The sequence below is a fragment of the Mus musculus genome, chromosome 12 (genome assembly GCF_000001635.26).
Source record: "Mus musculus strain C57BL/6J chromosome 12, GRCm38.p6 C57BL/6J".
NCBI lineage: Eukaryota > Metazoa > Chordata > Mammalia > Rodentia > Muridae > Mus > Mus musculus.
Genome location: NC_000078.6, coordinates 110,828,768 through 110,847,709, shown reverse-complemented (window position 1 = coordinate 110,847,709; position 18,942 = coordinate 110,828,768). Strand labels below are relative to the sequence as shown.

Here is an 18,942-nt window from a genome sequence, read left to right as displayed (position 1 = left end):
CCCAAACTCAGTGATCTGCCTGACTCTGCATTCTGAGAGCTGAGATTAAAGATGTGGGACCACAACTGCCTGGCTCAAAATAATTTTTTAAAAAGATTTTTTTTTATTATATGTAAGTATATGTAGCCGTCTTTAGACACACCAGAAGAGGGTGGTTGTGAGCCACCATGTGGTTGCTGAGATTTGAACTCAGGACCTTCAGAAGAGCAGTCAGTGCTCTTACCCACTGAGTCTTCTCACCAGCCCTCAAAATAATTTTTAAAGTACTTTTTTGTTTGTTTGTTTTTGTTTTTTGAGACAGGGTTTCTCTCTATAGTCCTGGATGTCCTGGAACTCACTTTGTAGACCAGGCTGTTGGCCTCAAACTCAGCAATCTGCCTGCCTCTGCCTCCCAAGTGCTGGGATTAAAGGTGTGTGCCATCACTGCCCAGTTTAAAGTACTTTTTAAGGTTTATTTTTATTTATGTGCATGTGTCTGTGTGAGTGAGTGCCACTTGTGTGCAGGTGTCCAAGGAGGGCAGAAGGAGATGTCTGACCCCTGGAACTAAGAGTTGATTACTAACACTGTAACCAATGTTACAGTAAGTCTCCCACCCAAATATGCCCTAGCAATGAAAACACAACTGAATTAATATGAACGCATGCTGAGTGCCTAGATTGGGCAGATCTACCACTACAACCATCTTCCCCATATAAGAGACCCCTTAGAACTTGCGGTTTCTCCAGGCCAGCTGCTTCTGCTCCGCTTTTCTTCTTCTCTCTCCCAACCTTCCACTCCACTGTCCCTTTTATCTGCCCAATCATCAGCTCTCCTTTACTTTAGAAATTAAGGTGGGAAGCAGGTTTACAGGAAATCACTGGAGTGCTGACTCATTCCTTGTTCACAACCCCTCACTGGAGAACAGAATTAACATCAAATATAATTAGCGCCAGGACAATCCACAGCACTGGACCGTCAAGGCTACACCAGAGAGACAGCTGCTTTCTTTGCTCTGCCATCAAAAGAGCCAGTCCTGTCACCATCTGCCAGTCCTTTTCCATGTTCACTGATACAGAAAAGTCATGCCAAAAACCACAGTCCAAAGGGCCAGGGCCCAGCTTAGAGGTAGGGGGCTCACCCATCACTACCGGGCTAGCTCTGAAAATGAAAAACAAACAGAAACAGATGACCATCTCCTTGCACTGATGGAGTCGATGCTTAGTTGTACGACCTGGAGGAGCCCAACCCAAGGCCCTGTGCAGATGGCTAAGTTCACAACAGCTGAGGTAAACCAGCCCACCTCATGGTGGAAAGCCACAGTTACAGCAGGGAGAAAAAGGAAAGCCAGCTTGAGATCTAGTCTCAGTGCCCAGCTCCATGCCCTACTGTGTCCCTGGCTAACCAAGTACCAGGAACTCGCATCCAAGACATGACACCTGCAGGCCCCTATTCTGGGGGCCGGCTGTCCACTTATTTTATTTTAATTTTGTATGTAATAGCAACAGTCCCACCCACTAGCATGAAATCCATAGGTCTCACTACAACGCAAGCACTTATCAAGACCTTAAGCTCTGCGCACTTGAGCTGCAGTTCCCTAATCCAGAGTCCAACCACAGTGGAGAAAAGGATAGAGCCGGCAGGTGCGGTGGCCCATTCTGTAATCTCAGCTGTCAGCGGTGGAGGCAGAAAAATAATCCGGAGTCTGGGCTACGAAAACCAAAACGCAGCACCCTGCGCCCACAAAGGAGCTAAAAAGGCGAGGAGCCTAGAAAGTTGGGGTTTTGGTTTGTTTGTTTGTTTGTTTGTTTGTTTTTGTAAACACCCATGATCAGCCAGAGACTAGGAAATTCCGTGAGAAAGTGTGTTCACTGCCCTCTGCCTCCAAACGCAGAACTAAGAGGATGAAGTGTGGAGTCGAAAATCTTTGACAGGAAGCAGGCAGAAACAAGCGAAGTCTTCTAGACCGGCGGTCAGTGGTGCGGGGGCCGCCCAGCGCGTGCAGTCTGCCCGCCGTAAATATCTGCGGAACGCTTTGTCCCGACCTGCATTTTCAGCATTAAGAACTGTAGTGAACTCTGAGGACCACCCGAGGCCATTTACAGTCTCGGAAAATGTCCCGGATGACCAGAGCAGGATTTAAAAGAGTAATCTAAGATGTCCTATTCAAGTGGCTGGTGGGGTCGGCGACAAGGGACAGCAGGAACTTCGGCTCTGTACTGGCTGGAGGGTTAGGCTAGGAAGAGGCTGAAGTCAACTTTCTAGAATTTAGAATGGTAGTGCTTACAAATTGCAAAACTTCTTCTAAAAACAAACTCCCCTGGCCCGTACGGGGATCGAACCCGCGACCTTGGCGTTATTAGCACCACGCTCTAACCAACTGAGCTAACCGGCCAGACGGCTAAGGTCTGCTCTCAGACAGTCTACAAGGTCTGTCCTTGTAGGAGCCTGTGCTCCAGGCTGTCTGGCTCCTCCCCTTCTCCCCAGGGTTCCAAGCACCCGCCTCTCTCCCAAGCGCTCTCCGCCCCACCCGAGCCCTTGCTCAGTGTGCTACTCCTTGAGCAGATGAAGAAACTGACGCGGGGGTGGGGTCCTACAAAGAACCCAGACCCCATAGGGGAAACATATCCGTTGCCGGTCAGAGCTCCGAGAATATTTGCAGCGAGAAAACTAGGGAACTAACGCTGTTGTCATAGCTGAATCAAACTTAGAATACGGAAATCCAGACAGAAAGCGAAGAACGACCGCGAACTTAACAGCATCGAGTCACCAGCAGCTGCTAGGACCTTAGCTGCCTTCCTGCGGACCTGAACCCCGTGCTAGTCCGCCCCCGCAAGGTCTGATTATTTATTTGTCATTCTTAAAGACTATTTTTGACTGGACTCAGAAGTAGAAACTCTCAGCGAGAACAGCGCACGCCACTTGGCGGTCTGTTCCTGGAGTTTTTCTTTGGCTTCCTTCATTTTCTTGGCCAAAAGTTTAGCATGTTCTACAGCCTCCTCCTCGTTTCCCCAGTGCCCGTGCGTACGAAGCACCTCGGGGAGTTTCGGACAGCCGATGGCCGCGATTTCCCTGTTCTGGATTTTTCAGCTTCCTCCTGACACGGCCTGGAATTCACTTCTAGCTTTCTTTCAAATCGAGGCAGCTCTCCCGCCTCGGCCTTCCGAATACTAAGATTACAGGCACGCGCCACCACGCCAGGCTCAAAAATGTCTTTATAAATCGTTGCTAAGTACAGTAACGCATGGAGTGAACAAGACTGAAGTTTTTCTCAAAAACAAAACAAACAAAAGAGCCACCACCTCTGCATCTTGGTTTAAGTTCGGACAATATCACGGACTTACATGAAAATACTACTTTGTATCTGGCAACCTGGTGGCCAGAGTAACACCGCTTTGCAGATTCCCCTAAAACCTCACTCAAAAAGGTGTGGAGCAGAGGCAGGAGGCTGGAAGCATTTCCAGAGAGACCCGGACTCTTCAAGCCAGTAAATAGCTGGGTGAAGTGGCGCTTGCCCACCTGTAACCCCAGCATTTGGGAAGTGGAGACAGGGGGATCAAGAGTTCAAGGTGGAGCAGTCGAGTTCGAGGTCACCTGGTTTTTACCCTCCCTTTCAGCAAGACTCCTACTGTCACGGAAGGCAGGTTTCCCTACGTCCCTGCGTGCAATCTGTTTAAACACCCCGGGTATTTATGCGGTGAATCCTCTCCCACCACCACGTCGTGCACTCCAAAGGGCCGCAGCCAAGCCGACCTCAGCAAACGCTGCGAGTTCGAGCCCACTTTCCCAAGGGATGGGTCAGAACCCGCTTAGTGCCCAGGCTCACCCGGCTACCCGACGCCAGGACGCGGCCAGGCACAATGACTAAGAGGGAACGCTAGGGGGCACCCGAGACCCACGGAACTCAGAAACCAGGCGGCTAAGAGTACAGAAAATTAAGTTTTCTTAAGGGAGTGGATGTGTCTTTATACACAGCATTTTAAATAGCCCACTTTCTGATTTTTCATTTGTTCGCGTTTTTGAGCTATAGTATCATTTAGTCCAGGCTATCCTCATAGCTGAGCATGGCAATGAACCGCTCCTCTTGTTTCCATCTCCCTGAGGTTAGGAGTATAGGCATTCACTGGCAAGGCTGAATTTTATGCCGTGCTGGGGAATCGAACCCTGGGCTTCATACAAGCTAAACTACCAAATCAGCGCACCCCCAGCCGTATGTTTCCTTCTAGTAGAACTTTTTGTGTTGCCCTGTGTTCTGTTGTTTAGCTTTCTACATGAGAGTCGTTGGCCTGAGTGGATTTCGTTGAGTTCCTTTTTTTGGACGGTCAAATGCACGAGACCAGAGAGCAGCTGTGCTGTTTTTGTCTGTTTGTTGGCTCTTAGCCGGAGATGCCTTCAAGGGCTTCTTGCTACAGTCTGGGTTGGCTGTTCTCTATGCCTGCTGCCCAGCTCATCTTCCCAGCCTTCCCCATCCTGTGCTGGATCCCTCTCCCGGCAGCCCCAGGGGTTTGTCTCCCTCACTTTGGACGTCCATCATCCATGGTGACTCCTGGGAAGTGATGAGATCTCCTTTCGTGTGTGACCCCATTTTTGCCTCTGCCCCCACCACACCAATAACTGGGGAATTCTAGAAGAGAATTAGAAGCAATTGGAAGGCCACACTCCTCTTTTATGGCCAGTGAAATATTCAATGTCATGCCCCCTGTGCTTCTGTGAGTCTATCCCAAAGTTATCACATTGGGATAGACTCACATATCCCAAAGATATCACATTTGGGATAGACTCACAGAATGTGAGTCTATCCCAAAGTTATCACATAGCCTACGATTTAAGAAAGACAGTTTGCAGCAGGGGCAGTGGTGGTGTCCCCCTGCTTCTGTATCAAAAGATCTGGTGGAAAGAGTCACCTGACAGGAAAGCTGGAGTGGCAAAGGATAAAAGCATTTTCCAAAGTCTATGTAGCTGGAACTATGTAACCCAGGCTGGCCTTGAACTCGCAGAGATCGGCCTGCCTCCACCCATAGCCCCAAGCCACAGTGCTGGGACTAATAGCAGGAATGTGTGACAACCCCCTTTTCTCTGTGTCTCTTGCTTTTTCCAGACGCCTGAGTTGATTCTCCTGGCCTTCTTCACTAAGGCTCCATGACTCTAAGCTTGTCCTTCCTCTCCCCTCTGCAGCGGCTGGTGATCGAGCTCAGTCACTGAGTTCTAGCTTTTATCTTCCTCTTCACATTTTTAAATTTTGACATAGAGCTCTGGAACACACAGTCACAGGAAGGCAGAACATTTTCCATAGAGAAACCGAAGTCCTGCTTGTGAATTCTGGGCTTGGGGTGAGATGGAGAAACAGAAAACAAATAGGGAAATGAAAATAATTTAAATGTTTCACTCCCAATGTGTGCATATGAAAACTGTTAGACAAAAAAAAAAAAAGAAAGAAAAATAGACAAACAGAAGGGCTTTTCAGATGTTACTTCTATTTTTCTATTTATTTATTTGTTTATTTATTATGTATTTATTTACTTATTATATTACAGTAAGTACACTGTAGCTGTCCTCAGATACTCCAGAAGAGGGCATCAGATTTCGTTATGGATGGTTGTGAGCCACCATGTGGTTGCTGGGGTTTGAACTCAGGACCTTTGGAAGATCAGTTGGTGCTCTTAACCACTGAGTCATCTCGCCAGCCCCAGATGTTACTTCTAATTTGCTAAAACACATCAGTTGTTCCAGGGGCCAGTTTGAAACACACCCTCCATAAAATATGTACACGTTGAAACCCTTTGCGCCCAACTTCTTCTGGGCACAGAAACACAGGGAGTCAGAAGCCATGGGCTGGTGTCTGGGTTCAGTGATCCACCAGGAGGTGCCCCTGACAAAGCTCTTTATCATCTTGGGACTCCAACAACAGGATATATGGTTTCTATTGCCCAAGTCAGCAAAAACACTTCTCCCATCTGCCTGTTTAACTGGGTCAAAGGGTAAAGTTTGTCCTGAATCCTCAATGCTTAAAATCAGGCTTGCCCCTAGACAGATAAGAATGATACAGAGGTGACAGGTGCTGATTCCCCTGGCTTTTGGACAAACATTTATTAAGCACTTGCAGTGTGACAGACCCTGTCAAGCCTTAGGCAAAAGCCCCTAGGAATTGGGTGGGGCACCAGGGACATCTCATTTAGTCTTCACTGCGACCACTTGGGTAAGGATTTTTCTTTTTCTTTCTTTCTTTATTGAATTTAAATGCAGTTTATTTTTAGACAACCCACATGACTTTTTTTTCCCCTTTTTTTCTTTTTGAATTTAAATGCATGGGGTGAGAATTTTTCAACCTCACTTTACAGTAACAAGAATTTAGGGATCTCGTCTAGGTCGCTTTTCATTATATCTCCAATGCGTGCAACACTACTTTTAGCAAAGTAAATGTTTGTTGAATTAAGCAGTAAAACTTACAAATTACACAGCAGTAGCTATCAGGCTGCTTTGATGCTCAACTGTAGGTGTTGTCAAGAACAGGCTCCAACTAGTGTTACAGGCAGTTAAAGCTCAAGGAAATTGTTCTCGTCTGGTTCAACATCGTTACATTCTCGGGAGAGCTGGGAAGAGTCAGTCCCACCAAGGTCGCCTACTCACTAGGTAAGAAATTATACTTAAATTTAAAGCGGCGAGAGGTTGCGTAGCGACCGAACCGAGGCGGCAGGCTGCACCGCGCATGCGTGAACGGGCCAGCGGTTTTTAAACCCTCTCCTTTGCGCATGCGTATACGCATGTCTCCGGAACGCCCCTCCCTCCTAAGGGTCTGGCGGTTGCTAAGGCGACAGGAATACAATATGGCGGCCGGATCCTAACGCTCCCCAGCCAGGGACCACCGCGAAGGTCCTCGAGCCGGAAGCCACCTCTGGAAGGGAGAAGGCCGGTACCACAGTCTCCTCTTTTCTTTTCGGTCCGGGGCCGTCCAGGGGCTGACGGCGTCATCCGCGTTCAGGATGAAGAGTGAGTGGGGCCGGAGAAGGGCTGAGGGTCCCCGGGGCCTGCGGGGCGGCGCCGCAGGTACCCGGGGCTAGGCAGCGGGTTCTGCTGGAGTTTGAGGAGTTGTGTCATTTCGTTCATTCACTCGCTCATTCGTTCGTTCGTTCGTTCGTTCGTTTGTCGGATCGCATCTGAAATCTCAAGACATTGGCCGTCGGCTCTGAGCGCTCACACGGTGGCTCCCCGCCCCTGCGGGACGGCGGCTTAAACCGCGTTCGAGAGGGACGCTGGGCCGCCTATCTTACTTTCTGAGTTAAACAGTTGTGGTTCTGAAAGCATCCTTTTAGCGGAATGTAAAACGGTTGCTTAGAAGTTGGGAGATGAGGCAGTCTTTCTAGAAAATAGAAGGACTGGAAAACTGGACTTAGTGCCGGGTTTGTGGGTAACCTGGAGTCCAAATGCGACTAGACAAGTCGGTTTTGTTGGGACCGCTGTTTGATTTTCATAGATATACGGTTATGATTGCCTGTGATAGTGTAGCCAGAAGTGTAGTCTCTTACCGTGATTAGATTGTGTTCTCTGTAGTTACAATATCAAATTGACACTACATTTTAATTGCAGTGCAGTAATTTCTATGTACCATAAATGACATAACATTTAAAAAATAAGTCATCTCATTCACCCTTCAGTCTTGTGTCACTGTGTCACTCCCTTTAAGGAAGATTAATGTGGTCTTGAGGGGAGTGACGGGCGCATTCATTCCCCTCACTTAGAGGCAGAGGCAGTTGAATTTCCATGAGTTTGAGGCCAGCCTGATCAGTATAACAAATTTCAGGATAGCCAAGCCTACTAGACAGAAACTGTCTCAAAAAAAAAACAAAAAAAAACAAAAACAAAATCTGATGCAGTAGCATGCACCTGCAATCCCAGCATGCCTATGGTGAGATGGGAGCAGAGATAAGAGATTCCCAAAGAGCTCGAAGTTCAGGCATATGCAGTGCTAAACACCACAGACACTACTACAGGTGTTCCTCTCACCCCAGCTATGGTATCTTCTCTCTCCCTCCACACCCTTCTCTCTAGTATTCTCTCTCTCACCACAGATCCTATAGACACACTTAAAGAGGAGAAAAACAAAAACAAAAAAAAATTTAAGAAAAGTTAAAAAATAGACACATCATAAAATGCAAATTATATATGCAAAATATTAATTTAAAAAAATTTAAGTTTTATATATATATATATATATATATATATATATATATAGAGAGAGAGAGAGAGAGAGAGAGAGAGAGAGACAAGGCTAGCCTCAAACTCAGAAATCTGCCTGCCCCTGCATCCCAAGTGCTGGGATTAAATGCATGCGCCACCACCGCCCGGCTCATTTTGGTTTTTCAAGACAGGGTTTCCCTTTGTAGCCAAAGCTACCCTAGAACTAGCTCTGTGGACCAGGCTGGCCTAGAATTCAGAGATTAGCCTGTTTCTGCCTCTCAAGTGCTGGAATTAAAGGCGTGCACCATCACCACCCTAGGCCTCCAGAAAGTGGATTGTGGCCAAAGTTTTGGTAACACCCAGGTTTAGCCAGTTTTCCTGTCCTCCTCCTTTGCCTTGTAAGTCATTTGCATAGTGAGTGGCAAGGTGTCCCAGGGTAAAGTTAAGAGCATCCGCTCTGGAGGTGGAGGACATTGCAGCCAGGCACGGAGCTAGGCAGACCCACAGCCTCAGGAGTCCCTGCCGCCTCTCAGCCCCCTCAGCTCTCATCCTTAAACAGGTGTAGTGACAGCAATCTCCAGGGAAGATGCTGAGGATGCTGAGGGGTCAGGTAAGACGGTGTGTGTGTGTGTGTGTGTGTGTGTGTGTGTGTGTAAGACACCACTGTGTCTGGCATGCAGACTGGGAGTGAGTGCCTGGCTGGCCCAGTGGATGGAAGACATCGACTCGAGAGAGAAGATGAGCTTGACCAATCCTTACTTGAAGACATTTGTCCTTACTGGATCTAATTAGAGTCCTTACTTTTTCCTCTCTAGACTGTTTTTTGGTTTGGTTTGGTTTTTGGTTCTTTGAGACAGGCTTTCTCTGTGTAGCCCCAGTTGCCTTGGAACTCACTCTGTAGACTAGGCTGGCCTTGAACTCACAAGAGATCCGACTGTCTCTGCTCCCAAATGCTGGCAGTAAAGGTGTGTGCCACCACTGCCTGGCCTGTCTGATTTTTTTTTTTTTAAGATTTATTTATTTTATGCATGTAAGTACACTGTAGCTGTCTTCACATACACCAGAAGAGGGCATCAGATCTCATTACAGATGGTTGTGAGCCACCATCTGGTTGCTGGGATTTGAGCTCAGGACCTCTGGAAGAGCAGTCAGTGCTCTTAACCACTGAGCCATGTCTCCAGCCCCTATGTAAATGTTTTAATGGATTATTTAATCATACCTACAAAAACAAAAGCAAAATTATACATCCTAATACATGCTTTGCCATGCTATCAGAGGTTTTTTTTTTTTAAATATTTATTTATTTATTATATGTAAGTACACTGTAGCTGTCTTCAGATACTCCAGAAGAGGGCATCAGATTTCGTTACGGAAGGTTGTGAGCTTCCATGTGGTTGCTGGGATTTGAACTTGGGACCTCCGGAATAGCAGTTGGCGCTCTTAACCACTGAGCCATCTCGCCAGCCCCCAAGGTTTTTTTTTTTTTTTTTTTTAAGAAGAGAACAAGTTTAGTCAGTGTGCTCCGAAAAGAGCATCTGGAGCAGCCATGGACCTGTTTAGCATTCTCGCAGTGTGTGGGTTTTCTGTGTGTGCACACACTTGGAATATACATTTTCATGTATACTCTGCAGGTTTGCCAGTGCCACGGATCTCTAGTCAGTTGCCTGGGCTAGTGGATGTGGTATAGATGTAAATGGCTGTAGGGTTTTGAATAATTTTGTGTCTTTTTTTTTCCCCACCATGTTTGGTAATTCAGGTCGTTGTTGCTCAATACAGAAAATAATTAGTATGGTACCGCCCTCTTTGTTGAAAGTCCTGGTCTGGTTTTAGTAGTGTGGTTTGAAACACTTAATCTCCCAAAGAGACTCAAATGGATGGAGTTCCTTTTTTCTGCAAATTCTAGCTGTACTAACGGTTAACACCCTCCAGCCCTTCTTACCCCACAGTGGAGCTGGGTTGTACTGAGGGCACGACCTGCCCTACAACTTGGGAAAGACAGTGTTCACACTTGCACACCACAGGTCCCACAAAAGCAAATTTTACCTCTGCTTTTCAAGTGCTAATAGGTTCCTATTCCACAGACCCAGATTTGATTAAACAAGAATGACAAGAATTTTAATTGATGCAAATGGATTCCTCTGTTTTCCATGGTCCACCTTCTCTGTCCTTGACGCTTGTGTTTTTCCCTGGGTGGTTGATTATTCCTGTTAGTGTGGGGTGGGACATGTGTTACCCATAGCTCAGCTCTGGTCCCCCTCCCTAGCCCTGCCTGGGGCTTTCTGGGTAGCTGTGAAGTGTGTGACCCAGCAGGGTCCCCTGAGAGAAAGCTGCTTCTCCTGGGTGGTTTTCCTAGGGCTGCAGCTGCTTTTTCTCCTCAGACCTCGGACCTCTCGTTCTTGTTTGATACCCCAGACATTATGGCTGCCAGCAGAGCCAGGGAGAAACAAATGAGCCTTTATCTGCCTGCCCCAGCCATGGGTAGGGGATCCAGTTCACTTTGTTGCTGGGTCAGTGGTCCAGAGCCAGCGAGGCGCTGCCTCACTCTGAGTTTGTGTATTTAACTATCTTAAAGTTCACAGTCGACTTTTTTTTCTTCTTCTCATGTTCAAAGCAAGCCTGCTTACCTTACTTGTGATGAAATGCACTTTTGGAATTTATTGTGTCAGGTTTGCCCTCCTCTTGAAGCTAAGTGCGCCACAGCTGCCTGTGGACGGCCTTTGTACACTGATCTCATCTTTAAGAATGTTCTTTCTGAGTTTCTCTTCTGTTGGTGCTAAGCGCTAAGCCAGGAGATTCCTTAAAGGTCTTGAAATACCCATCTTTACATACAGTTGAGATAAATTCATACATTGTGAACATTAAACAATATAGAGAAGGTTAAGGAACAACATTAAGCTTGCCTTTATTCCTACATAGATACAAATGTAAAACATTAGGTTTGCATTCAGTTTCCTCCTGTGCACACGTGTGTGTTCTTCTATGCACAGATATATGTGTTCCTTCTGTGCACATGTGAGTGTGTGCATTGCTATTCTTTTATTTCACTTGGCACCAGGTCTGCACATTTTCCTATATTTCTAATTATTAGTTGAAAGTACAGTTAGCAAAATGTTTCATAATATCTCCTTAATATTAGGGGATGATCTTGAAATAAGTTTCTAGTTTAGTCTTGCTATTGTGACATGTGACAGTTGTATTTGTCTCTAAATGTTCATCTGCAGAGATGTCTCCTGGGAGTGAAAAACAGTAATTGTGGAAGTATAGACTCTTTCCAGAGCCTTTCTCCTACCTGTGCAAGTACTGTGTGATAACTGGAATGTTCAAGCAGAAATGAGTCAGCAGGATGCAGACGCTACTTGCACCTCCCTGTCCTAGGAGCGGGAGGATGCCTGGGCACTGCTGCTGGCTGCTGCTCTGTTTTTCCCATCAGCTGCGGCATGCCTTATAATGAATACATATATTTGTTGGACATCTTAGCAGATGTCCCACCCTTTTCCAGGGGATCCAGCAGCCTCTTCTCCTGACAGACAGAACACCCATACATATAACATAAAAGTATTTAAATAGCCAGGCAGTGATGCTATAGTCCTTTAATCCCAGTGCTGGGGAGATAGGGACAGGTGAATGTGGATCTCTGACTTTGAGGCCAGCCTGGTCTACAGATCGAGTTCCAGGACAGCCAGGGCTACACAGAGAAACCTTGCCACAAATGAAAAATTAAACACCCACCCCCCCCCAAAAAAAAAAAACTATTTAAAGCAAAAAGCAACAACAGTCAGAATTTCAAGCAAGGCCTGATGGTGCCTTATCTATTTGTTTATTTATTTCTTTAATTTTTTTTTTTTTTTTTGGTTTTTCGAGACAGGGTTTCTCTGTATAGCCCTGGCTGTCCTGGACCTCACTTTGTAAACCAGGCTGGCCTCGAACTCAGAAATCCACCTGCCTCTGCCTCCCGAGTGCTGGGATTAAAGGCGTGCGCCACCACGCCCGGCTAAATTTTTAAAAAAGAATTATTTACTTATTACATATATGTAAGTATATTGTAGAAGTCCTCAGACATGCTGAAAGAGGGCATCAGATCTCATGGTTGTGAGCCATCATGTGGGTGCTGGGACTTGAACTCATGACCTCTGGAAGAGCAGTCAGTACTGTAAACCCCTGAGCCACCTCTCCAGCCCAGATGGCACACATCTTTAATCCTAGCCCTTGGGAGGCAGAAGCAAGCAAATCTCTCTGAGTTTGAGGCTAGCCTGGTCTACATTGTGAGTTCCTGGACTACATAAAGAGACATTGTCTCTGAAAACAAACAGCAAAGGAAGTCTGAAGAGGATGCAAGCTTCACATGCTACAGTGATAAGCAGGTCTTCTTCAGGGCTGCGCCAAGGCAAGGCTCCGTCGTGTGGATGCAGTCTGGGTCTGATGGTCAAGGAGGCTTAGTGCAGGCTTGCTTCTCTGAGGCTGTTCCCACACATGTCCTCGATAAGATGCTGTCCTCCTGGCTTCTTCCTCTGCTTCTCACAGGCGCTTCCTTAAAGCTCTGCCACTGGTAGTAACTTTTCTCCTACCATATCTGCTCACGTGTAGTTTGGTTTTGTCTTTTGTGGTACAAAAGATGGGACTCGGGGCCTCATATGTGCTAGGTCAGCACTCTCCACTGAGCCCTTTGCTGTTGTATCCAACCTGACCCTCCCTGTCTCCATCCCTAGACTGGTAGGCTGTGGACACTCAGCAGTGGACAGGTCCTGCTTGCCACGTCCAGAGCAGTGGGTGGGCAGCTGCTGGCAGCTTTGGTCACAGGCGTGGTCCATATAAAGCTTCCCACTTGCTGCTAGTCAGGCAAGCCAAACTACTCTAGAGAGTGCAGGCACCACGTAGCAGATCAGAGACTTACAAACACTTGCCAGGGATAGTTCAGTGCTGGGAGCAGCAACTTCAGGGGCAGCTGCTGGCAGCCTTTAGAAAATCAGGCCAGCGAAAAGCTCAGGAAACTGCTGCAGATGGCCTGGAGGCTCTGTAGGAGCGAGGAGGGTGAATTTCAGAAGACTGCCAGACACTGACATCTCCCCAGGGCCGCAGCAGCCCTCATCCCGTCCTTCCCGCTCCACTCCATCTAGAGCCATTTAGAGGCCTCGCACCTCTGGTCGGGATGCAGTGATGGCATCCTCCGGCCCAGGGGGCCAGCACAGCCCCGCTCTGGGGTTCAGACGAGCTAGGAGAACCCAGCCACAGTGTTGTCGTGAAATTACGCAGAGGAAAAAGTCTGTAGTGAAGTAAATATGAAAGAAATTCATAAATTAAACTTTATTTTTACCTATAGACTACAAAGCAATTGGCAAGATAGGAGAGGGGACGTTTTCTGAAGTTATGAAGATGCAGAGTCTGAGAGATGGGAATTACTATGCGTGCAAACAAATGAAGCAGCACTTTGAAAGGTACGTGACCAGGCGCATTCCAGACTGCACAGACATGGGTGAGTCAGGAAAGCATCTTAATGCTAGTGGGAAGACTGTAGCTACTCACTGGTGTGCAAGGTGTAAGCAGATGTCCTTGGACAGCTAAGACCGTGAACTAACGTGCTCGGTTCACTGGGGTTTTCTCTTGTCCAAGTTGGTGGTAATGTCAGTGACTACCACATACGGTGTGTGCTGTAAAAGTGTGTTATACTATGCTGGGTTTTTATAAGTCAAACCCGAAATTAGAGTTCCTTGAAAATTTTTTATATGAATCAATTAATGTATTAATATATTGGAAAAAATAATTTTCAGATAGAAATAGAGAAATGTATTCTCTGGGAGTGACCAGCTGATGTTTGGAAAATGGAATTATATTCTAGAACTGTAGTTTCTGATGGCTGATGCTTCACTTTTATATACTTTTTTATATTATTTATTTTTATTTTGTGTGTGTAAGTGTGTTGCCTGCATGTATGTATGTGTACCATTTGCATACAATGCCCATAGAGGCCAAAAGAGGACGTCCATTCCCCTTGGAATTGGCACCAGGGACAATTGTTAGTTGCAGTGTGGGCGCTGGGGATTGAACATGGTTCCTCTGGAAAGGAGAGTTGGTTCTTGTTTTCTCTCTCTCTCTCTCTCTCTCTCTCTCTCTCTTGTTTTTCAAGACAGGGTTTCTCTATGTAGTCCTAGCTGTCCTGGAATTCACTCTGTAGACCAGGCTGGCCTCGAACTCAGAAATCCGCCTGCCTCTGCCTCCCGAGTGCTGGGATTGAAGGCGTGCAGCAAGAGTTGGCTCTCTTAACTGCTAAGACATCTCTCCAGGTCCTGGGTGAAAGGTCTTATGCTGTGGCTTTGTCCACACAGCAGCCCCTTATAGTCTTGGAGTTCGTTAACTTCTCGGAGAACATCACACCAAGGAGTCAGACTCTGTTGTGTGATGTAATAATTACTGACCTCATTGTAACCAAGAAATCTTGCAATAATAGAGTTTAAGCCCAATGGGTTTGTTTTTATATTAAAGAAATTATGAAGAAAATTTGGTAACTCCCCCATAGTGAAACAGAATCTTTTCTTCTTTTGGTTATTTTACTGTTATTATTTTATGTTTTTAGATTTATTCTATGTGTATGAGTGTTTGCCTGTGTACATGTATATGTACCATATGCACACCTGGTACCCACAGAGGTCAGAAGAGACCGTCAGATAACTGTGAGTCACCATGAGGGTGCTGGAAACGGAACCCCAGTTCTCTGCAAGAGTAGCAGTGCTCGGACCATTCTTCCAGCCCCTGTTGTTATTGTTGTTGTTGTTGTTATTTTGTTCAGGTATGGGAGTGTTTTGCTTGCATGTATGTCTCCATTTGTGTGGGCCTGATGCCTGTGGAGGCCAGGTGTCCTGGCACTGGATGGTTGTTAACTTCCTAAGTGACCACCGTTGACCACCTTATCCTTTGACAAACATCTCTTTTCCTATTAGGAAAATTTTGGAATAAACCAAAAGACCACTAGCTCCCATGAGCCAAAGTAAGCGTAAGCAGTCATCAGAGAGCAAGCACTGCACAGACCCTTTGCTTTGCTGCAGCTGCCCACCTGCTGTCGTTCCCAAAGTGTGTTTTTCTTATGTGTATTCATGTGGCCCGAGTGTATGTGTGTATCATGTGTGGAGGGGCTCCTGGAGGCCAGAGAGGTGTCAGATCCTCTGAAGCTGGGGTTACAGGTGGCTGTGAACTGGGTGCTGGGAACTGAGCAGGTCCCCTGCAAGAATGAACAGGTCCCCTGCAAGAACAGCAAGTGCTCTTAACGGTTGAGCCATCTATCCACTAATGTATTTTTTAATTGATTTAAACATTTCTTTTTTTTTTTTTTTTTTTAAAGATTTATTTATTTATTATATGTAAGTACACTGTAGCTGTCTTCAGACACTCCAGAAGAGGGAGTCAGATCTTGTTACGGATGGTTGTGAGCCACCATGTGGTTGCTGGGATTTGAACTCCTGACCTTCGGAAGAGCAGTCGGGTGCTCTTACCCACTGAGCCATCTCACCAGCCCCTGATTTAAACATTTCTTTGTTCTGTTGCTATAAGAACTTCAGGAAACTATTACCACATTGGAAGATGGTATTTGAGCCAACCTGTATCTGTTCCTGGGCTGTGTTCGCTCCCCTTTGACACCAGAATAGACCACCTGACACACTCTGTTAGCAGAGCTATGCTTTTGCATCGACAACCTTTACATGCTTGGGATAATTAGAAGAACAGAGAAAAGGAAGATGATAATTCTGTAATTGAATGGGTCCAAGTAGTGGTGGGCTCTGAAGCTGGGCCCCATGCTTGCTAGGCAGGCAGTCTACCACCTGAGCAGCCTCCGCCAGCCAGGAGTTCATAGCAAACGAACAGTCTATTGAGAGAAAACAAAGAACCAAAAGTCCACCTCAGCTAGGTGTCGTAGCACACGCCTTAATCCTAGCACTATGGAGGCAGAGTCAGGAAGATCTCTGTGAGTTCTAGGCCAGTCTGGTCTACATACTGAATACCAGGCCATTCAGGGCTACATAAGACTTGACCCTGTCTCGAATGAATGAATGAATGAATGAATGAATGAATGAATGAATGAAAAGAAACAATGAGCTCTATGCTGGGGAGGATAAAGTGAATGCTGATACATTGTTGGTGTGCTGTTGGGACTGTGGAAATCAGTATGGAGGCTCCTCAAGCAATTAAATAAATAAATGAGCTGAGCGTGGTGGTGCACATCTTTAGTCCCAGCCCTCAGGAGGCAAAGGTGTGTGGATCTCCGTGAGTTCGAGGCCAGCCTGGTTTACAAGTTCCAGACCAGTCAGGGCTACACAGGGTGGGTAGAAATAATAACTAAAAGAGCCTTGGTGGTTTCTTCCCCTGGAACATGGGAAAGACCAGAGGGTGCTCATCTGTCAGGAGCATGGACGTGACAAAGAAAGCTTCCATACAGTTCTCTTGTTCCTTCCTTTCTTCCACCTTAGTTGGTTTACCTTCCCTTCCCCACCCCACCCGTGTGTCCCTTGGAGGATGGTCTGCAGGGCTGGTCTTTGGAAGCCCAGTTGTTTTGTTTTGTTGGTTCGGTTTGGTTTTGAGACAGGGTCTCACTGTGCAGCCTTGGTTGGCCTTGAATGCACTGTGTAGACCAGGCTGGACCGGAACTCAGAGAGGTGCCTGCCTCTGCCTCCTGAGTGCTGGGATTAAAAGAGTGTACCACCATACCTGGTGGGAGCCCCAGCAGGATAGCATCCGATTGTGTCTAAGGCTTCTGAGAGTAAAACTGTTCAGAACATGTTAAAGGGAAGCTATTTACTCTCCTCCTCCTCCTCCTCCTGCTGCTCCTCCCCTTCCCCCTCCTCCCTGCCTCTTCTTTTTTTTTTTTTTTTAAAGATTTATTTATTTATTATATGTAAGTACACTGTAGTTGTCTTCAGATACACCAGAAGAGGGCACCAGATCTCATTACGGGTGGTTGTGAGCCACCATGTGGTTGCTGGGATTTGAACTTCAGACCTTCGGAAGAGCAGTCGGGTGCCCTTACCCACTGAGCCATCTCACCAGCCCCGTCCCTGCCTCTTCTGACAGGCCTCACATGGCCCATACAGAGCTGAGCTCACTGTAGCTGAAGTTCCCCATGAACACCCCCCCCCCCCCCCCCCCCCGCTCCTGCCCCTGCATTCCACGTCCTGGGATTTAAGGTAAGCATCACCACACCAGCTGTTTTCTTTATTCCGTGAGGTTTGGGGGACCTTTTTTTATTTTTTACTTTTTTGGTTTTTCGAGACAGGGTTTCTTTGTATATAGCTCTGGCTGGCCTCGAACTCAGAAATCCGCCTGACTCTGCCTCCCAAGTGCTGGGATTAAAGTGCGCCATCACTGCCTGGCCTGGGGGACTTTTAATATCAACGTTAAATTATGGCCTTTAGGAGGGACAACAGCGGACCTCTTTCTCAAGCGTTTGCACATGGAATTTCCTTTCAAGGCACTTTTTAGGGCCAGCGAAGTGGCTCAGCGTGTACAGGTGCTTGCTGCCAAGCCTGATGATCCGAGTTCAGTCACTGGAACTCACACGGTGGGAGGACAGACCTGATTTTTCCAAGTTGACCTGTGACATAACAGAGGTACATGTGCTTACACATACATGTGCACGTGCGCGCGCGCGCGCGCGCGCGCACACACACACACACACACACACACACAGAGTGAATAAAATAACATTAATGAGACACTTTCCTGATAGATCATGTTCTGTAGAATACATTGTGGAAAGGTGTGTTTTCAAAGCATTTATTGTGGTACTATTGATGTGGCAGAGGATGTTAGTGGGGCAGGAGGTACTCAGCCGGGGACCCATGAGCAGGTGTAAACACACGGATCCTGAACAGACCATGTTGAAAGCTCCCATCCAGGCAGTGAACGGCTGCTGCCCTGGGACTCCTGTGTCCTGTGTCCAGCCTTCTCACCACATCCAGATCTCCCTGCGGGATATGCCAATTGAGCCTGCCTCCAGATTGTGGCCTCTGCTGTTTCTGGTTGTTGTTGGGGATCCCGTTGCTAACACTTTGGATCCTGGGCTGGGCTGGGGAAGGAACCATGGAAGGCAGTCACAAATACACTTAGACTATAGCGGGCTTCCACTACTGCTCCATGGGACAGCCACTTACCATGCAGCCTTCCAGCTGGTACCTAGCTCGAAGATGCTGCTAGCTGGGGGACTTTGTCCTGGGTCCTGGGCCTTTTTCTGGGTAGCATCTTTCATGGCTCAATAAACTCATTTCGGAGGAAAAGGCAGAACTATACTAATGTGCTGTTAGATGTAACTTCTCAGGGTAACTAGGCAGCGTGCTGAACCTTGCACAAGGGAAAAGTTGGTAGACAGAACTCAGCCAGCGGACAGGAAGATAGATAGCATAGATTCTTTTGGCATCTCAGCAATGGAAGCTCTGGAACATTGGGTCATTTGGCTAGGTATGACTTCACCCCCCACCCCCATGGCTCACCATGTCATGGTCTCATGGACCCACAGTCTCTGTAGGGCAGCAGTGTCCAAGCTCATGCCTTTGCACTGGTCTTGCTGCACTTTGAGATCTGAGCTGTGTCAAGCACAGTGGCCTTCATTAGTGTAGACCCACCTGTCCAGAGAACACTGTCACCAGCTACGATGACATGTGACGCTGGGAACATGCAGACGTTCTCCCCCTCAGGAGAACGGTGTGTCCCAGAACTCTGAAATGCTGACTCTCAGCTAGTGTGCACCTTATCTAGTTGGCTAGTTCCATACATGGATTAGTAAATTTTATTTATTACCATTAATCAATCTT

General features: G+C 47.0%; 1 protein-coding gene, 1 long non-coding RNA gene and 1 other non-coding gene across 32 annotated transcripts in view; 1 reads left to right on the top strand and 2 right to left on the bottom strand.

Annotated features, from left to right (window-relative positions):
* Positions 1–2,298: 2,298 nt before the first annotated feature.
* n-TIaat6 lies at positions 2,299–2,372 on the bottom strand. Its single transcript has one exon. It is a non-coding gene; the product is annotated as a tRNA-Ile (tRNA).
* Positions 2,373–3,905: 1,533 nt separating this feature from the next.
* On the bottom strand, positions 3,906–6,681 carry 4921507G05Rik (RIKEN cDNA 4921507G05 gene). Its single transcript, NR_152102.1, has 2 exons — positions 6,425–6,681; positions 3,906–5,301 (listed from the first exon to the last, which is right to left on the bottom strand). It is a non-coding gene; the product is annotated as an RIKEN cDNA 4921507G05 gene (long non-coding RNA).
* A 66-nt stretch (positions 6,682–6,747) lies between these two features.
* Mok (MOK protein kinase) overlaps positions 6,748–18,942 on the top strand; it is a 33,165-nt gene continuing 20,970 nt past the window's right edge. For 6 of the 30 annotated variants that reach the window (XR_003950050.1, XR_003950051.1, XR_003950049.1 and 3 more), the window contains exons 1-2: positions 6,783–6,964; positions 13,470–13,584. Coding sequence is in view for 9 of the 30 variants with exons in the window: in XM_030246711.1 (XP_030102571.1) it covers positions 6,958–6,964; positions 13,470–13,584 (122 nt within the window). In the remaining 21 variants the exon portion in view is untranslated. Of the gene's footprint in view, positions 6,965–13,467; positions 13,623–17,603; positions 17,743–18,942 lie in introns of those variants that run through there. The other 24 variants (XM_030246724.1, XM_030246722.1, XM_006515892.2 and 21 more) reach the window with 19 other exon arrangements.